Below are 21,476 nucleotides of genomic sequence, written 5' to 3' on the forward strand. Positions count from 1 at the left end.
ATTTTATTCTTCAATAGTTTAGTTAATAGCGTGTATGTGGAATTTTTAATGGCTCATTCATCTTGACTGTAAAGTTGAACTATTTAGTTAATAAATCCACAAGGAGCAATAAGAGACATTTCATTATTTTAAACGTAGGGAATGAAAAAATTGTTCTGTGAAGAACTAAAGGCATGTTTTTAGATGGAATATGGTATGACGTCACACACGATCTCTCTTTGTTTTTCTCCTGTCTCTTGTGTTCAAAGCTGGGCGGGCCCTCCCGATAAAATGCCCATGCCTTGAAGATGATCGGGATCCATTATTAACTCAAAAAACGGCGGTCTTTGGCAAAGAAGTTGTCAGATAAGGAAAGAGACAAAACAAGGATTAACATTGGCCTTCCTTGCGTTTCCAAGGTGGACAGCATTTTGAGAGAAAAAGCAGCTCCAGTTTTACTCAGAGCTAGTTTTTATCCTCCGGACAGGTGAGTAACACCAAGTTTTTGTTGGTGTTACAGTCTTGTTAGACTTGTGTTGCTGGAATTCCGTGTGATGCTACAATTGTGACACGTGGGTTAATTGGTGGAGTTTGACCAATGGGCCAGGTATATGTAAGGCAAGTATCAGGCAGCCCAGCTAACTCAGTTAGCATTGTTTCATGCAGCCCGGCAGGCTTAGGAGCTGCCCACCATGATCAGGGCGCTCCTTTTTTATGACAATTAATGTGTAATTGAAACAGATCACTGGTCTGAAAAACTGGTCTGGTACTGACGTGGCTTGCCATACATGTTGTTTTGGTCTACAGACAGTGTTCAACAGCTCATCTAGTGGTGAAATTTCACTTACTGCTGCTTTGACTGTCTGATAATAGTTACATCAATGGTGATATTTAGTTAATCATAATTAATTAATTAATTAATTAATTAGGATTATGATTAATATTCAACCAATCCTAACACTACCCAAAATTGTTGTTCTTTTTGCATGAATCAAATAGTGACAAAGTAACATAAAGGAGTTTTTTGCATACCAATTGTCACTTGTTAGGTTTAGACAAATGATTTCTGTGGTTGAGATATTACATAGATATTTAAAAAGGTGTGGAACTTTTCTGTTTATATGGGAGCTGTTAAATGTACAAAATAGTAGACCAAAGTATTACACCAACCCTGACAATTATGCGAATTGGAAGTCCAGTTGTATAAATAGGCCTTAAAATAAATTGAGTTTATTGAGGTTTGGTGACCCCTTAATGCTAGTCTTTGTTGCAGTTCTCTGACAGTGAGTCTTTCTTACCTCCTGTACCATTCTCCTTATTGTGCATGGTGGCAAGATAAACTCCAGTCCTCACTGATGCTTCTTTTTTACTGTTCTTTTAGGATCTGGATACATTACTCTGAATATTTCCTGTCACTTTCTTTTTCCACTGCTTTGAAAACAATCTGCATCTACATAATTTCTAAGAAAATTAAAGATTCTTCAAAATAATTGTATCTGATGTTTACGGTGACAGTGCTTAACCCGTTTTTGTCTTGGTCATACAAGTTGTTAAGCTTACATTTAAATCATATTTCTCCAGGAAAACGGGAAGTCACAGATTACTGAATAAATCTTACAAACTCTGCTCAACATAAAGAAGAAATAAAAAATGGTTAAATTCCTATAGTAATATTTGGGGGTGAAATAACTGCAGTATCAGAGATTTTGTTAGAAGCTAGTACTTTTAAAGGAGTGATTTTTTTTCTCCCACAGAAGTTGTTGAATGTCAGGTTTTTATTTTTCCATGCTGTTCAGTGTGGAATCATACCAGTGCAAATTAAATGTATTGATTTTTTTTTTTATTTCTTTACCATGGGTACCCACATTTCAGAAGGATACTGTAGGTGTGTGTTCTTATTGTCTTATTTGATAAAAGTTTATGTTTTTTTAGGTTCATCCCACGATCTGTGACCCTCTCTGGAGAGGTAGGCTACTTCTTCACATGTAAATATAACTTGCACAATGTTAAATACTATATTCAAATTTAAGTCCCATGGTAATTACAATTGTCAGTAGTGCTTTACAAACACTTGTACAGTTCCTATTGGAACTGTACAATTGTTAAATTTAATATCCTGAAAAAGTTATTTAGTTTATTTTTTATCACTCATTTCAGAAAGTGAAACTATTTCTTGCAGTTTTGGAGATTGTGGGTTACAGAAAATACCCCCCCCCCCAAATTTAGTGTGTTAGAATATTCTAATATTGTGAAGAAATAAATATTTGAAACTTATGGTGTCACACCCTAATCAGTTAATTAAATGAAAACAGCTGCAAAGATTTCCATCCATCCACCATCAATTTTTCATCTGCTTATCCGTTCAAGGTCGTGGGGGTGGGAGGGCTGGTGCTTATCTCCAGCGGTCATTGGGCGAGAGGTGGGTTACACCCTGGACAGGTTGCCAGTCCATCACAGGGATGCAAATGTTTCGTTTTGAAACATTTCAGGCCTTTATTATTATGGAGCCTCTCAGTCTGGGTCAGTAGGCTTCACGAGACAGATGTCCAGAGGGAAGTTATTGACATTTTCTACAAGGAGGGTAAGCCAAAAAAGTTCATTGCAAAATAAATTGGTTGTTTATAGACTGCTATATCCATGCATATTCATAGAAAAATTGAGTGGAAGGAGGAAATGTGGTGGGTCCACAAGAAACAGGGACACCCTTAGCCTTGAGAGATTGTCAAGTAAAATGCTTTCGAGAATTTGGGGGAGCGTCACAAGGAGTGGACTGATGATGAAGTCAGTGTTTCAAGAGCCGCTATACCCCACACATGGGCTATAAATGTTGCATTCCTTTTTTTAAGCCACTTTTGAACCAGAGACAATGTCAGAAACGTCTTACCTGGGCCAAAGAGAAAAAAAAGTTAGCGTGTCTTTCCCAGTGGTTAGAAGTCTTCCTTTTTAGATGAAAGCAAATTTTGCATTTGCATCAAGTTTCCTGAGACTTCAGGAATCCATGCTGCTTCGGGTCGAGTGTGAAGCTTCCATGATTTGGGAGGCCATGTCTTCTGCTGGTATTGGTCCAAAGAATCTTCTAAAGTCCACAGTCAATGTAACTATCTGGCAGGAAAGTTTAGAGCATGTCCTGCTTCATTCCTCAGAAAAGCTTTATGGATATGATGATTTATTTCCTGATGGACTTGTGGCCTGCCCACACTGCCAAGGGTCTTAAAAGCTGGTTCTGTGACCATCGTGTTGCTGCGCTTGATTGAACAGCAAACTCACCTCACCTGAACCCAGTAGAGAATCTATGGGTTACTGTCATGAGGAAGATGACAAACACCAGATCCAGCAATGCTAATTACCTGCAGGAAGCCATCAAAGCAACCTGGGCCTCCATTACACCACAGCAGAACCACAGGCTGGTCGCCTCCATGCCACGCTGTACTGATCCGGTCATTCATAGAAAAGAAGGCCCAAACATAAAAAAAAAACATACTTCTCAGAAGCCTGACATGTCAGTTTCATATACTCTGTTTTTATTGATCTTGTGTAATATTCAAATTTTCTGACACTGAATTTTCATTATTTATTTGTAAGTCATGATAATCACATTTACAAGGAATAAAGGCCTGAAATATTTCACTGTATGTGTAATGAAGCAATATAATTTATTGCACTTTCTGAAATGAATGAAGAAAGTTAACATTTTCATGATATTCAAAATTTGGAGAAATGTACCTGCACATAAACACCCTAGAGATGTCAGCAGTGAAAGGAAATGAAAGAATCAGAGCTGTGGGCTCTGTTCAATGTAAGGGTGCCATTTCTGTTCGTTTTACTTTTTTTGTAAAAGGAAAATGTCAAAGTGGATACACCTCTCTCTTGTTGTAGAGGTTTGCAAAGCTTTTTGAAGAACTGGAATTCAGTCTCAATACTCTGGTTAAATCAACAACGTGTATTTAATCAGTGCATGTAGACTTGAGTCAATTTTCTGGGAAATTGATACAAACACCTACATACAACCATCTTGTATGCACTAAAGGTTTTCCTGGTTTACTTTGTAACCATCGGTAACCTACTTTTGCAATTGGTTTTGTTGATAAGGCACTCTTAGAAAGTATGAGAAAAATCTTTCATTTTTTCCACTTGCACATAAAACTTGCAATGTCCTTTTTCCAGCTTGTCAACTATTTTCTCACGTTCTCAGAAAAACACTTTGATCATAAAATATTTGTACAAACCTTTTGTGAAGGTCAGACTAATGACATGCTTTTAGCTGTCCCTTTCAATCTGTTGGAGGTTACAGCAAACTGGGGCATCTCAGAGGTTTATATTTTACCGATTTTAGGCAATATTTTCCTCAATAATAACTTTAAACTAACGGGTACATGACAAAGTGTTCTTTGTTTGATTTGATTGTTTTTAACTTGCATCATCTGTGTAATACTCTATAGAGATTAAACCTGGTATTTATCCAGATCTGTACAGTTTTTAAGGCTTTATAATCATCAAGAAGTACATGAAAACATGTTATGCAAAACATTTTTCAGGACTTGAAGAAACCAAACGGCAATCTGCTTCTTTCTTTCTGCCAATATTATTAACGTTTTGTTTTGTGCCAAAGATTTTTAATTTAGGGTTATTAAGTGTTGTCTTGGATGTATTCAGCAGCAACGTGAATACATAAAACAACTTTTATTTTATTCTTTATTGTCAGCAGCTTGTCGTTCCATAAGAAAACTACCAATGTGATCAAAATATGACAAGATGTATTTTTTTGTATCAAAGAGTATATTTGACTGTGAGGTCGATAAATGTATTTTCTTTCTGTGTTTGTTAATGAAATCATAATTTTAAATTTCTATGAAAATGAGACAATGACAATTAAAAGATAATTAAACAAAAGATTTAACAACAGAGATATCGGCCTATTGAACAGTACATCCATGTACTTAGGAGTATGTGGATACAATACATGGTGGGGGCTCCTATGCTCCTATCCTACTATGATTTACTACATTAGTGCAGTAAATCATAGTAATTTGTGCTCTAGTTTTTATTTTTTTATTTTTTTTGCAAGATTACATTTTTTTGAAAAACTAAATTTTCTGTTCTCAAGTTGATGATGTTGATCATCTAAATAACTGTAATTAACCAAGGAAATTGACCCTCCTCTGTGTGTTCAATCTATATTATACATGAATGTAATTATTATTTTCAGTGGAATTAATGAAATAAATTTGCTTTCCAATGAGATTCTAATTCATTTAGATGCACCTGTGCAACAAATATATTATAATTGTTCTTTGACTCAAAGATGAAATTGTTTATATAGTTGTTTTTATTATTTCTTTGTTACTTATGATGGAAAGGCACTGAGCAATGTTGAGTTCTAACACTTTTAAAAATGTCCACATAAACCCAACATTCATGCTCTGCTGGGCCTCAGCCTGACTAAGATTGGGTTATGTGGATTCTTTACACTTCAGTGGCTGAGGCTTAACTTCAGAGCTGAAAGTTGAGCAGAAGACGAAGGAGGAGTAGAGAGGACTGCCTGGTGCAGCCGGCTGGAGCTCTATCTGTATATCTATCATTCCATTTTCCTGCGCCTTGCCCTGGCCGACTTACTGTGTCTTCAAGGAAGGTTTAAAAGGTCTGACGACGGATAAAGTGCACACATCGAATCAGACAGACACACAAAAGCCTGTGCACACTTTCATCAGAGTCAGCTTGTTCACGGATAAGTTGAATAAAATGAGAGACCAGGATCTCAGGATCGGTACTGGTTGAACTGCTTCACTGTTGAAGATTCCAGTTTTGCATTTGAACCTAAAAAGTGACCCTTCTAAAGTTTAAGTTTAAATACATGCAATTCTCAGATATGAACCGTTGTAGGAATTATGCTTCTGCAATAAAAGAGGAATTTATCATTCATATTTTTATACATATCTCCCTAAGGTGCCAGAGCTCTAAGCACTTGAAGGAAAATTAGAGGTGTCCTGTGACACGGGTCACATTTGCATTTGGTAAAACATGATATGTATTCAGCAGATGACTGTATCTGAAGTATGAGCAAATCAAAACGGCAAAGCATGACTACACAAGGGAACTAGATTACTAAGGCCTTGGACACACTTATCAGGGTATTTCAAATATTAATATCTCCCCCACATCATTTTTAAAACTAATACCATATACACAGGAACATTTTAGCACGATTTTTATACAAAAATCCCATGAATTATATTTTTATATAATTCATGGGATTTTTAAACATGCTAATCGCATAGAGTAGCCGCGTACCGCAAAGCTAAAACCTACGTCAGCCAGTCAGAGTCCTTCAAAATAAAATGTGTCTTTACAGAGATCATTTTATCAATTAAGAACTAAAAACAACAATGTAAATAAAAGTTGGAGGAGTTGATATGGGTGGGACTGAAGACTAATAGCCTCTACCCTGTCCTTTTTCTGTGTAAGAATGACGTCATAATCCGTTTTTTCTGCATACTTAATGAAAAATATGTTTTGCTTTGGCCTGAGGCAACGTATAGAGGCTTATACAGAAACATATTTAGTAAGAATATAAGGATACTGTAGTTTGAAATTATGCCAAACGTGCTCTGTTTAGTTTGCATTCCAAATCTTTTATGCATTTTATGAGGATCTCATGTGATAGACCAAAACAAAGGAGGGCATAATTGTTATGTTGAAGTAAAAGGATGTTTTTGATTTTGCTTAACAAATAAAAATCTGAACAACATGAGATGTATTTTTATTCAGCCAGTCGGTACTTTGGAGAACACCATTTTAAGGCAGTCTGTCACTGCATTCAGATGTATTAGTATCAGGTTATGCAGCCCTGCTAATTCCTAATTAATTGAGGAGTGTTTTAAGTAGAGACATGTCTAAAAGCTCTCAAGGTCTGGAGTGTTCCTTCAGGGACAGGATGCTGCACCTGGGTGCACTAAGGAACGTGATCGCAGATCCTTCCTCCCAGCAGATGTTAGACTTTACAACCATCATGTTTCCCACAAGCTAAGTTGTTTACCTCCTTGTTGCTACTTGCATTGCAATAAAAAAATTTTGCAGATAGTCTGCTGCTGTTTTTAATGCACAACTATACATGCACATTTTGCACCCTTTCAGTTCACCCAACACAGTTGCACATTTATTTTAATCTAATCTTTATTTTTTTATTAACTGTACAGTATTATTTCTTCTGATATGGACCTTTTCCCTTATTTGGTGCTAATACAGCTGAATTTCCACACCGTGGAACAATAAAGGTTTATTCTATGCTCACAAATACCTGAGGCCTTCACAGAGCATTTGAGTATTGTACAGAGATTATTTACTCATGTATACCATTTAAACTTGTTTGTATTTGATTTTATGTAATGCTGTTAGAGTAAAGGGACTGAATACATATAGATGTCATCCAAAGAAATATATTAAAGTTTGTGGTTCAAACACCTTTCATACTTTCACAAAGCAACTTATATGTGCAGTTAAATTATCATCTTTAATATTATCTTTAATATCATTAATAATATCACTGGAACAAATTAACCTCTAATGATGATTGACAATTCCTTGCTCATTTTACCGCACAGTAATTTAACTTGGTCTTTTTCATTTCTTTAATCCCACTTGTTTAAATGTATGGAAATGCTAGATACAAATTTGACTTTTAATGCAATTTTGCCTGCAATATTTTATATTTAATCAGCCTCTCAGCCAGACAGGACAGTTTTCCCAGTTTTTCTACCACAGCAAAGGAGGAAATGACAAAGTTTCTCTCAGGCGTAACAATTGCTTTATGACGATACTTGAATTAAGGACATTATTTCATTTATTGATGTTCTCTTGACTATGTAAGAGGCTAAGACTGTACATGACTAGAAAGGTGAATAAAGTTAATTTGATTTTTTTTGTCAAACTTCAAGTAAAATAAACATGCTTACTTTCACTTTAGCTGTGTCATACGTTGCCGTTTCACCGCAGTCTCACCAAAAAATGCGCAAAGGATGCCGTGTCACAGTTGAGGGTTGGAATTTATGAGATTGCAGATTGTTTTGGATGAGGTGGTGTGCATTTACCAATCCATATGTGCTGAAAATGTGTAAGGCTGGATAATGTGCATTTTGTCTGAACCAAACATAGCCTTTTTAACATCTAATAACTGTTTATTGATTAATAAACCATTCAAAGAAATGTCACCTCCGTTTCATTATTCACTGCTGAATTCAAATAAGAATATAATAATGGGATTCTAAAGAAGGAATGAAGGAAGGACGGAAGGACAAGGAAGAAAATTAAAATTAACAGGTCACAAGAAAAGGGCAAAAAGAAGACAGGACAGAAGGATGAATGTATACAGGCCTGGAAGGATGGAAGACGATAAGCAGGATGAAAGGAAGGAGTCAAGGAAGAAAGGTCACACTGAAGGACACAAATGAGGGAGAAAGGAAGGACACAAGGAAGCAAGACAATATTAAGAAATTGGGACACAGAGCAGGAAATGTTCTATTTTTTTCTGTACTTATTCTGATTTGGGGAAATACAGAAATGATATCCCAGACGTTTCCAGACTGCGTCGGACGACTGCAATCCCAAGATTAGGCTTAAATTGTCTCTAAGTTAAACAAATGCACAGTTTATTTGGTAATTAAATAAAAAATAGACCTGGAGGCAAACGTGAGAATGAAAAGTTACAAAGAAATGTAGTATATCAATTTAAGAAAATAAAATTTCTGTAAAATCTTTGTTTAGCTTCCTACCTTTTATTTTTTTGGCTACGAAACAGGACCAGTACCAGAAACCAGGTTCCATGAGAATGTTTTTTGCTTCATGATTAGAGGACTATAAGGAAAAAATTTTAGGGTGCATAATTCGATTTTTGATGTTCATAGTACCCCAAAGCTGATTTACCTCTTCCATTTAGACAATTCGCATCACATATAGTGTTCAGGAATGTTCAGCAAAAATGAAGCACTTCAGCTGCCTCCTATTCTTCATCCTGGTCTCTCTCTTTTAAAACTCCAACTATAATAATAATAATAATAATAATAATAATAATAATAATAATAATATTAATAATAATAATGAGTCTTAAATTCCACATTTGGCTTTCCATCTGTTGTGGGACAGATATTTATATGTCCTATGAGTCTGACCTCATTTTGCTGCAGCAAACAAATCATTGCTTGGTACCTTCACAACGTGATCTGTTTGTCTTTTCTTTTTTTTTTCTTTTTTCCAATATCAAAAATGCAAAGTGTCTATTGTTAAAGTCCTGCATGTTTTTTAAAACTGCATGATGTGTCCCAGGTTAAAGAATGACTCATCTCATCTTGAACCACATGCAACAAGAAAGACTCACCTTGGTAAGTGAATGAAAAATGTAACATTTTTACTCTGGTAAAAATGTGAACAAAAATAAACCCTTAAAATAAAATCCATTTTTTTTTTACAGTAGTACATTTTCACAATTAAAACTTAAGAAAAATAATCAATTCTTTATTTTTACTACATTTATTGGGGAATATTTTTTTCATGTTCAGATGTTTTGCAAAAATAATGGTAATAATATTCTTTAAGATGAATGTAGCTATAAAAATATTCCGATTGATTTATTTGTTTGTAGGAACTCATAATTATCCACAATTTCCTGTTTCCTTGGGTATACATGTGACCTTACACATGCTCTCTTTTCTGGCCTTTTTTTTCTTTTTATTTATTTCTTTTTATTAAGGTATATATTTATAGTTATTTATCATTAAATTAATTCACTAAAAGTCAACATTAAGTTAACTTTTAGTAAAATATTACATTTTCTAATTATATTCCTTCATTAATACTTTATATTGTCATAAGAGGGTCAATCACAACTATTTCGGCAGAAAGTGCTGATGAAACACTAACTTTGTTCAGTGAAGATGCATTAAAAAAAATCTTCATCAAAGTAAAACATGGATAAAAGTTGAATTGAATAAAACGTTGAATAAAATAAATAGAAAACATCCAAAATGAAAACAGGTTTTTTTTTATTCTCATACACTTTTAAAAGATGAGTGCAAATAAAAGAGCTCATGACCAAAATCTACTCATCACTAAGCCATGGACCATCAGGTATCAGTAAATACAAGCTTTTTGGTACCTATAATCTACAACACAAGGACAGAATCAAGGAAAAGAAACAACACAGAATCTATGCAATCAGAAATAAAATGGATGAAAGTAAATTCATATGAACAAAAACAAAAAGGATCAAAAGAAGAACACAACACAATTTTTACATTCAAAAGGAAAAAAAAACTCAAAAATTCCACAATAAATATAAATATTACGGCAAGTGATGATAAAACATATTCTACAATCTGTTATGTACACTTGGCACAAATGTTATTTTTCAGATGTCCTGTCGATTTTTCATCTTTAGAGGTTAAAACTCTCTTGATTCAAATTGCTAGTTCACTTTTAAATATACCAAAGCAATCATTCTCTCAAAGCAAGCTGTTGAAAGGTTTAGCAAAGCCTGATGTAAAATTAGAGATGAAACTGCTTAATGAACAAACAGCATCAGAAAATTGCTAACATACCTTTTTTATGTATATATTTATATATAGTGGTGAAGGATTATTTATTTAAATTTTCTTTTGAATCAATCTCTAATAGTCCTTCTCATGCAATTGAAAGTTGTAAACAGTACAAATGTAAATGATTCACTAATATTTGAAGAGACGAACAGACTTCCAAAAAAAAAAAAAAGAAAAAAAGCAGCAGATTGTTTATATGCATTTTCAAACACTGGCAGATGTGTATATAATGAGGTGGAAAATGACTATTTTACATGATTAGATTGTCTCTGCCTATCTGACGTGGCTGGAGAGAATAAAAGCAGTTTACAGCTCATGTAATGCACTGTCCTGTCATATTTTGGGATGATATGACTCAGGTTTGCTCTTTCTCACACGTTTAAAATGTACTTTAAGATAAAGCATGAAGTAAAAAAATGGCCTGGGTTGGGGTTATATGAGTCTTGATATGTCTCTTCTGATATGTTAAAGGGAAATTTCTGCCAGATTTGAGTAACTTATAGTTTTACAATCTAACAAGGACACCTCGGTAAATAAAACATTTCTATAAAATATTTGTGCAGTTAGTGCAACGTTGCACATTTGGGATTGTTTTGTGCTCCACAGTAACCTTAGCAGTGTTGTAGTCAACAATAACTCATGAGATGAGGACTTGCACAGCAAAATAAATAAGATTATCTTCACAATATTCGATCAAATTGACATTAATGTTCATATTCAAAATGTAAAATAAAGCGCAACAGGCCCTGTTTTTTTTTTTATTATTTGCTCTCTTTACAGCTGGGCTTTAGTAAATTATTTTTGTTAAGAGGACCCATGGGGGGGGGGGGAATAGAATAAAGATTATCTTAGAAAACAAATCAGCTGATTAGGTTATCATGGTTTCAAAACGTGCCTTGTCCATTAAACTGTAGATATTGGTAATAAAACTCATGTTTACTGTAGTTTTTTCTGTGATTCTTTGAAGTAGATACAAGTTAGTCAGATACTGGCCTTTTCTGTCTTGCGTAGCTTTTAAAGGGTGTTTTTTTTTTTTTTTTTTTGTACCTGAATGATAAAGCTAAAGAAAGTTAACCCTAATAAGATCAATTTGTCAAAAATCTTAGAATTTTATAAAGTTGAGTATTTTATACAAATAAAAATAGCTTTTGAAAACATACAACTTTTTAAAAATATTTCTCTGTTAAACCTTCCTTTTGGCCTAGCTGGCAAACCTGTCAAAAATATACAATGGTGGTAAAAAAAGGAAGTACAACCTCTTTTTTTCTTCAGATGTAGGGTTTTGCATGTCAGGACATGAGAAATGGTCTGGTTGTCACCAGGTTCTGAACTTAGTTCATACCAAACTCAAATTTACCACTGATTAAAGTAACAGTGTGGCCAGTGATTAAGTCAAAATAGAAAAGCTCATTATTCAATAGAGGCAGAATCAGCAGAAAAAAATTTGTATATGACCTAATAATTCTTGAGAACCTTTTTTGGCGTAAATTGGCAGAACGTTCTTCAATGCATCTGTTCATTAAAGCTTACAAGTATTTGCTTACATACAGCTTTCTTAAGAGGCTTGTACACCAGATTAGTCTTGGGAACTTGGGTTTAATCGGGCGGGGGCTGCAAGTAACTCTTACGCCTTTATTTATTTTATTTGTTTTCAAATTTCACAACAACAGCATTTTGGGGGGGGGGGGCTGTATAACCCACAAGGAGCACTGATAATGGACAAAGAACGTAAGAAGAGGAACTGGCTTCAGCGATACCAATTTTATGCAGAATAGTTTTTTTAGTTTGATGTTCTAGCCTAACTGTTTTTTCACAAGAAGCTGTAGTAGCAGAGGTAGTGAGCTATTCAGCATCTTGATCTGTACATGAGACAAATGCAACAGGCACACTTCCTTGCTTTGGTTCACTGGCTTAGACCATTTACTGATGTATGCTAATCACATTAGGGTCTCTCTTGCAAGTGACACGTGATTAACATTTTTTAGGCAGTTCAGAGTATTCTTGTTTAGCCTGCACCGGGGTTTGGATGAGATTTCAGACCTGGCTGAACAAAGCCACATACAGTAAGGAACCGAATCAGCCTGGGTGTGAGAGCCTCCTTCAGGTCCAGCCAGAGCATTCCGATCAGGTTTCAGGTCTGGTCAGTAGCTACGTTTACATGGACAAAAGTAATTGCAATAATGGGCCGATCGGAATAAAAAAGCATCATGTAAACAGGCCAATCGGAAAATTTTGATCGGATTAAGCTCAATCGGAATGAAATTGTAATCCAAATGAGAGGGATGGTTCATACCAATTGATAATCTGATCAACGTGCATATAAACGCTTGTCAGGCTCAAGTTAAAGAAGGTGGCAAACTGACGTGAGTTTCTATTTGAAACATTAAAGAGCTCAGAATTGTTATTTATTCCATAACGTTTCAACCACAGTTAGAAGCTGGTGCAAATTCAGCCTGACCCCCCGAAGACAAACAAACTGGTACAATGCTGCTTTGTTTACTGTTTTTTGTTCTTTAACGAAGACGGAAGTGCTTCTGTTTTTTTATTTCATTTTATTTTTTTAGGGGAATTTGATAAGTGTGCATGTCAGAGTGGTTCTTTTCTGAATAAAGCCAAGGGCATCGACACGCACATGCTCAGATTAAGTAATTGTGTGCACATAAAAGCAGTGCAATCCAATTGTTTTTCATCTGAACACATTTCAATCTGATCGCAAAATTTTGTGCATGTAAACATAGATTTGACTTAGTCAGTGGAAACGGTTATTTGTTTCCCAGACATTCCTTTGTACATTTATTGTTGTGGTTGGGGTCATTGTCTTGATGCATAGTCCAATTGCAGCTAAGACCTCACATTTGACTCTAAAAAACGTTATTGTACAGAGCATACCATGCATGGCTTGATGATTGAAAAGTAAAGCAATTTATGGCCGCCTTCTCTACTTTTGTCATATCCCTGTAAACAACATTGCTCCAGAAGTCTTACAGTTTATTTTGATGCAAACTAAAGTCCTGCTGCCATATAGGGTCTCTCTTGACAACCTTTCAAAACAAGCGTTACTGTTTCCAGTCTTTTGCCAGCTGCACTGACTATAGCTGTCACAGAGATGACCTTACAACCCATCTCAGATTGATGCCAACTATTGTTTGCTTCTGTAAGATCAGTGTTGATATCTTGACTTTGTGTTACCATACAGTTGAATGCTTCAGACGAGCAAACTTCCCAAACTCCTGCTTCATAGGGGTAGTCACACCTGCTGATGATCAGTATGCTGGAGGAGGAGGCCTTAGGTTTCAACTCTCAAAAACTTACAACACAGCTATAGGATTAATCCCGGCCAACCATCACCTTAACTCTCACCCTCATTCGGGTGATCAAAACATCGTTCCCTTAAGCCAGGCCAATAATGACCCTGACGACTCCTCGTTACAGAGGAGTGGACCAGTTTTGGTCCAATCTGCTGGCGTAATGGCTTTAAAGACCGCCCATTACTAAGGGGTGGTCCTGTTTCTGTTGAATTTGCATGTTATCTAAGCCATTACAAGGCCTTTGTTTGCCAATTGTATAAAGCTTGTTACTCCACATTACTCCAGACTTTTTGAATTGAGAAAGCTTCCTGGAGAGGAAGCGAAACGTCTTCAACTACGGAAAACAAGTCCAGTTGCTTTGTTTTTTTTTACCTTTTTTTGGAACTGCTGATGATCAGTTGATCAAATGTTTTACTTAGCAGCCCCCAGCTGCTACTCTCTCTCCTGAAACTCAATGACGCAAAAGTATGCTTAAATTTTTATGTTTGACTCTACTTTTGATTTACAAATAATGGAATGGTAGAATTTGTTGTATTTTTCTTTGAGATAATATTTAGATTTGTTTTTTTTATCTCATATAGTCATCTAGATGCTTTATGGTATGCCCTGACATGCTAAGCCCGAGAACTGAAACATGTATTTTCTTTTGCCAATGATTGTACTCTATCTCAAAATTTTACCTTAAAGCATCGCCGTGTAACTTTTTACCCACTAGGGGTGCTAGACCTGTAACTTCCAGGGGTCCGTTCTTCGTACGTCGCTAACTCAGTTAGAAAGATTTCATTGTTGACGATTTGGCCTGATCTTGGATCGTTTGGTTCTTCGAAAGACATCCTGCACTTGTTGTCATAGCAACATGTGCGCCAGCTTAAGCCTGCTCCAGAGCAGGCTTATTTCATGTAAACAAGATTAGATCACGGCTGTATAAGCGGAGGAGATGGAGAAGTCTGTCGTATCCATGTCCATTTTTACGACTGCAACCTGTTGCTGAAGGTGCAAGAATAATTTGCAGAGTTTTTCGAATTAATCGCGTATTGCGCAATAGACAGCTTTTTATTTTTATCCTATTCAGTAAGAAGATTTGTTCGGGCCATTTTATTGTGAAGTTTAGTTTACTTTGAAAGGCTTGCTTCCTGTCGAGCCGTATATTGTATTAGAAAAAAACTATGGATGGATTATCTAGACACGGAGCAATACAGTTTTACCGTGTACACTGTGGATGACTTGGAAAAGGAAAATTTTCATTTTTTATGGATAAAGATTTATTTATTTTTTGTTAAAATTCCCAGTTTGCACGTGTCCTTTACTTCCCGTGTCTAAGGAATGACACTGAAATTTGGATATGTTGCCATAACAAGTGGCTTTTTAAAATAAAGTATAATAATTAAAGGCTACCATTTTGTAGAATATTCTTGTATTTCACTTTTACTTGTCCCCATGTTCTAGTGGGTCCCGTGGAGGCTTTGATATAAAAGAACAAATAATATCAAATTATTAAAATGCAAAAATTCATGCTGTAGAATGTGATAGAAACATCTACCATGGACAGTATTTAAGCATTAATTTGTCTGCTACTTTTTGCATGCCCTCTCTCCTGGCTTTAACAGATTTTGAGGTGTTCGTTTTAATTAATGACTCAAATTCGACATAACCTTCCATTAAAAGCTCTTGTTCTGCTTGGGAGAAAAACTGTGCGCACTCTTTGGCCATGCTGAACAGCCAATAGCAGCGCTGCTGATCATTGTTTCTACTATCGATACATTTCCCCTTTTAAACAAACGCATGAACGCGCAGTTGTCTCAGATAACTCAATCCAGCCATACTAATCATAAACAACAGGTGTGTTTGAAGAACCCAATTAGCCGGATCAGGATTAGCCGGATGAAACCATCTTGGATGTGTCATTTGATCTCGGATGTTTTAAGCAACGTACGAAGAACGGACCCCAAGTTTAGATGCATCAAAGACCACTGGCAAAAAATGAAACGGTCTCCCTCTGCTTTGGAATCTGATAGCAGACCACTTTGCACCAGCAGATTGATAATTTATTGAGTTACTTGTAAAGGCAAGACCACATTCACCCCTCAGAACCAAAAATATGTCTGATCAGTTTCATATCTGTTTTGTTTTGGTTTTGTTTTGTTTTGTTTTGTTTGCAACCTAGAATGGGTCATATAATACAGCACTTGGCCAAGTGTTGTATATTGACCTGAAAAATCCTGTTAATATATCTCAAATTAAGCGTATACTTGGGTAAAAACTTACACGGTGGCGCTTTAAACCTTTCAATTTACAATTTGAAACATTCAGTTTCATCTCCTGTCCTTTACAGGATCAAATTAAAGATGTCAAAATTGTAACAGAGAAAGAGCATATGTACATCTTTTATTTTAATATTGTTAAACATGAAGTACTGTACAATGAAATTAAAGGTATTCTTTTTGAATGACTACAACACTGCATACACTAACTCTTGGTATTTGACCCATAACACTCATTATTTTACAGTTTTGAAATTCCTGCTTAAAGCATTCACATCCTTTATGAAATTGGAACCCCTTAAGGTTCACATCCTGTTTACTGATCCTTTAATTTTATAAACATTTGTGTTCAGAGTTCAGAAGGTTCACACATTAAGGGGAAATATTTCTGAACTGACTACATAGTAGCAAGCATTAGATTTTTTATCTTTGTTTAAAATAATATGCAACTATATTTACCTACTTTATTTCAAGTGGGGAAAAGGGCTCAGTGACAGCATATTTGATATTTAGTTTTAGTGACAGTTTGGATACATTTCAAGTCTCAGAAATTTCACAGAAAAGCATCAAATGAGGGAATCCTGGTCTGACTGCTCAAAGGCTGCAACTGTTCAAGCATCCCCTCTGTGTTCACAGATAATATTCAAAAGCTCAGGCTAATCAGAGAACAGTTTCTCATCAAGGAACTGGCCCGACACGTTCCCTAACAAACAGGGACGCTGCCTTCTCCACATTCAAATGTGACGGTGGAAATAAAAAAAAAGAACATTTAAGTTCAACAAACACATGAAGAAGACATTCATACATGGCAAATCATTAAAAATCTACAGAAATGATTGACATAAGGAATGAAGGAACAATGTCATGGATATGTACAGTATGTGATGTAAAACGGCTATACTGATTTCAAACAAAAAAGCAAGACAAGGAAATAATATATACATTTGTTCTCAAAAACATGTCTTTTAAGATGATGGAAGTTACAAGCAAGATACATCCAAGAAACAAATTAAATATAATGATGCAAACGAGTCACTCATAAAAGACTGAAAATTAAAGGAGAGATATACAGTGTGTTTAACATCAAATTAAAGAAAATATGAGTCCCGACTGCATTGAGGAAGTGGACAGTCAACTCATCTGTACACACAAATGCCAACATTCCATAGAAATACACACAGCATGGGCAGTTTTCATCACTGGGCTGGATTTAAGATTCAGTGCATTCTTTAAAGAGGTGGTTTATATGTGGAGTTATGGTGGCTGTTTTTTTTTTTTTTTTAGTTTTTTGTTGTTTTTTTTAAGTATTGGACTGTTGTTTTATGGCCTTAACTCATTTGACATACTCAGCTGACTTCCAGAAGTGCCCTGGATGGGAAAGGCGGCGGTTCCTTTTTGGCAACTTTTCCAGTAAATCTACCAGCTTCGAGAAGCTGGGCCTCTCTTCCGGCTTGCACGCCCAGCACATTAGCAAAATGTCCTGGAAAACACAAAAAAGCAAACAAATTGTACACCATTTTATGTCATGCTTGCTTACTGGACAAAGACACAATACAATGCAGTAGTATTTTTCCTCGCTTAACCTTCAATATGTGGCATAATGTCCCAGGCGAAGCCCAGATCAATATTTATTGGAAAATTTGTGGCAAGACTTTGAGATTGCCGTTCACAAATTCTCACAACCAAATTTATTATGTTTAGTCTCCAGATGTGCAAAACTAGTAGAGACATACCCAGAAAGACATGCAACTATGATTAAAGGTAGTTAAATAAACTAATGACTAAGTCCAAAACCAAATTATTGATTAAGCGCATTTACAAAATTGCCAGTTTTCCCAAAGTGCTGTATGAAAATAAACTCAAGACATGAAATAAATTGTAAAACAATCATAAAATACAACTAACACTAACTAGAGCATGTCAATTCACACCAAATGCCTACTTTCCACCTAGGTTCAGTCAGCCAGGCTCAATTCAACTGCATCATCTTTATCAGATTTATAATAAAAATATAACATATATATAGTAATATAATCTAGAAAATATATAATTGTCCTTATATTTAGTTTTGAGTTGTTAAAAAAAATACCAATGGAATACATGAAAGTTTGCAGTTAGAATGAGAAAGAAAATGCAAAAAAAAAAACAAGAAGTTAACCGGACACAAGATGAGCAAAAAGGAGGCAAAGATGTTACAATAGCAAGAAAACTCTGTTATGACACAAAGTTAACTAGTTGACCCAGTGTAAAATTACAGGCTTTATTGTTCTGAATTCAACTCCTGAACAACAGAATTTTCACTAGAACCAGGGATAAAACAAATACTAGCTTACATGGGCAAGGTATCTGAGGAGCCAAAGCAAACGTTTCCTTTATTCTAGAAAACTAACCAAAATCGTTCAAACGTTTGACAGCTTGTGTGTTAGACTTGTTAGAAAATGACATAGTGGCCTCCACAATTACTGGCACCTCTGGTAAAGTTGTGTACAAAGGCCTTAAAATAAATGGATCGAAAGAAAGAAATCTTTATTCCTCATTGTAATTGTACATTCCAACGAAATTTGCCTTCTGCATTTAACCCATCCAACAATGGCAGTCTGCGGGGATGGAACCGGGCACAAGCGCACTGCTCTAACTACTCGGCCACAACTTCCTACGATTCCCCTACAACCTTAAAGCTTGGCTCCGCAATTTTTCCGGAAGTTTCCCCAAGTCCCTTTTTGAATAACTGCGCATGCGTAAGATCAGCCTACCTCGCTCTTAAGGGGGGTCGCGTTTAAAAAATCTCCAAAAAAAATCCCAAATCAACTCTGGTCTTATTACTTTCTACTAAGGCCTTCCTCTGCTTCTCATAAACATGAACACGGTTCGATTCTTGCGACTCTCAACCATGTTCAAATTATACGGGGAGAGCAGTGGCGCTACAATGAACAGCTAACCGCTAGCCGCTAACCTAACCAGATACATGAACACTAGAAGTTTGCATGCTCAGCCAGCAAGTGGAAACTCGTAAGGAACGAGCACAAACACTGGCGTTACGTGAGCGTGTCAGAATGACTGGCATGTGGGACAACCGATAGATAAGGTGATACCCTCGAAACTTAAGGGACAGAAGAGAGCACAACCAGTGATCTGTCAAATCCAGGCGCATATATTGGTTAGAGTTTTTACAGGCCTGCAACTCCCACAAAAAACAATTTTTAACCTCCTTTTTATGAATGCATAATGTATTTACTACTTTCGGGATGGAAGGACCATTTTACCCAGTATTACAAAAAGTGTTTCTAAACAGGATTACCAACTACAGCTTTAAGGAGACGCAGTTACTAAAGGATGCCACTCTTTGCCGCAGTCTTCTAGCTTTGCAGATATTTTTTAAGTCCCTCTCCATCTTCCTCATTGTGTGTGGTGGTAAGATGAACTTAAGTCCTTTTCCAAACTTATTTGTCACTGATTCAATTGTTTTACAACATTTATATTATTACTCTGACTGTAGTAATGGACAAGTGTAGGCCAGTAGTTATTTAATGTCCTAATTGAATGTAACATTCTCTAATCTTTTCTGTCCTGAAGAGTGGGGAACAGAAATAGGCCTTTAAGCACATTTATACCTCAGTGAAAGAGGAAGCAGTTGACCATTGTTTAAAAGTTCCTAGACACTAATCAATGTAATAAAAAAGCATACATTACAAAAATGTTTTACAATTGCATAATGAAAAACAACAGGAGCATCAACTGTGGCAGTGGTGATGTTGTAAAAAAAAAAAAAAAAAAAAGTCTTAATATTGGGTTTTCTACTTTTTCAGTGTGAGAATATGGTGCTGCAACAAAAGCTGAATTGATTTTCAAGTTTTGTGCACAACTTTGCAAGAGGTGCTAATAAATGTGTAGGGGACTGAAGTGTGTTAGAAAACATACATCTGAGGAGAGGATACTGAGGTGTTTTTAGAAGTGAGGAAGGTGTAGGTTTGGGGAAAAAGGCAAAAAAAAAATCCTTAAAACATATATATATATAATTCTTACATATAAATCGCAATGACTTTTATGTTTTATCAAAAGAAACTCACCGTCTCACTCCTACCTTCCTCTCCAGGCTTTGTAAATAGTATAACAATAATTTCCTTTACCCCCAAATAAACAGTAATATGTGACATTTTCCCACTAAAGCTGCATTTTAATCAACAAGTTCATCACAATTGCAAACTTGTTTTGGTTTTATCCATGTTAAATTATTGCCTTTAGCCTTCTTTTCATGCATATTTTAATCAGCAACCACCCTTAAGTTAAATTATGTAAAAACAAACATTGGATGTTGCTATTTTTTTTATTTTTTTTACTCTTTTAAACCCAGGCAAACTTTCAGAAATGTATTCCTCTGTGTCGTTTCACCAAGAGACAACAGTATCTCTAAAAAACAAAGCTAATGCAAGTTAGTTGACTTTAGTTTTATGTGACGTGTTAATTGCTAAAGACTTAAATGAAAACTTGACTAGGACTTTGTATCAATTGAATTTTTAATAATTAACTGCATGTATCTATTCTGTGTTTTATCCAAGTCTATCTCTATTCATGGATTGTTTCCGAATGAACTGAATTCATTTAAATTAACTTTGGACTGAATTAAATTCTACACATCTTGGGATTTTATGGTACTGATCGTCTTTTAAAGTGCCTTAAATGAGACGTTGTGTAAATTGAGTTCATTATAAATAAGTTGATTTGAATTTAGCATCATTTGAGTATTAATGCTGCCAGTAACTCAAGATCAGTAATAAGTATAAAAGGAAGAAAGCCCTTACCAGTATCTCCTTCCCCATCCCAGTTTGGGCAAGGTTGGGCTTCATGCCACTTCCAATCTGCCATATGATCACCTCCGCTGGCTGACTCTTGTAAGGCCACTCACGTGCATGTAACTCATACCAGATGGTGCTGCGAAGACAGAGAGGAGTGGAGTGCGTCATTGCTTTGAACTTTTATCATCTCATCTTATAAAAAAAATAAAAATAATGAAAGATTAACATTCAGATGAGCAAAAACACCACAGTTCTTAAACAACCAGATCAAACCTGTGTGCAGCGGGGATCTATACAGAAGCATCAGTAGGTCTAAGTCACTGGTAAGTTCAAAATAAGTCATACATTTTATCTTTCAGTTGGAGCACTTTACCTATGGTTAATACTGAGTACAGACCATCTTTATTCATGCAAATTGAGCATTTTCACTCCTGCATGACGAGTTTTGTTAAAATAAAAATAGCTCCATGCCAGGAGTAATAGAAAAAAAAAAAAACTGACGCTTGATTGTTGATGAATATGCATAACAGCCAAGGGGGTCACCTCCAGGTA

The 21,476-nt window shown here is 35.7% G+C and overlaps 1 protein-coding gene across 3 annotated transcripts in view; it reads right to left on the reverse strand.

The window, feature by feature from the left end:
- The window catches only part of ksr2 (kinase suppressor of ras 2), a 190,487-nt gene that overhangs the window by 10,482 nt on the left and 158,529 nt on the right, over positions 1–21,476 (reverse strand). For 2 of the 3 annotated variants that reach the window (XM_036144096.1, XM_012849640.3), the window contains 2 exons: positions 20,931–21,060; positions 17,423–17,611 (listed from right to left, as the gene is read on the reverse strand). In XM_036144096.1, the coding sequence (XP_035999989.1) occupies positions 17,465–17,611; positions 20,931–21,060 (277 nt within the window). In that variant the 3' untranslated portion in view covers positions 17,423–17,464. Of the gene's footprint in view, positions 1–17,422; positions 17,612–20,930; positions 21,061–21,476 lie in introns of those variants that run through there. The other variant, XM_012849642.3, reaches the window with a different exon arrangement.

The sequence above is a fragment of the Fundulus heteroclitus genome, chromosome 12 (genome assembly GCF_011125445.2).
Source record: "Fundulus heteroclitus isolate FHET01 chromosome 12, MU-UCD_Fhet_4.1, whole genome shotgun sequence".
NCBI lineage: Eukaryota > Metazoa > Chordata > Actinopteri > Cyprinodontiformes > Fundulidae > Fundulus > Fundulus heteroclitus.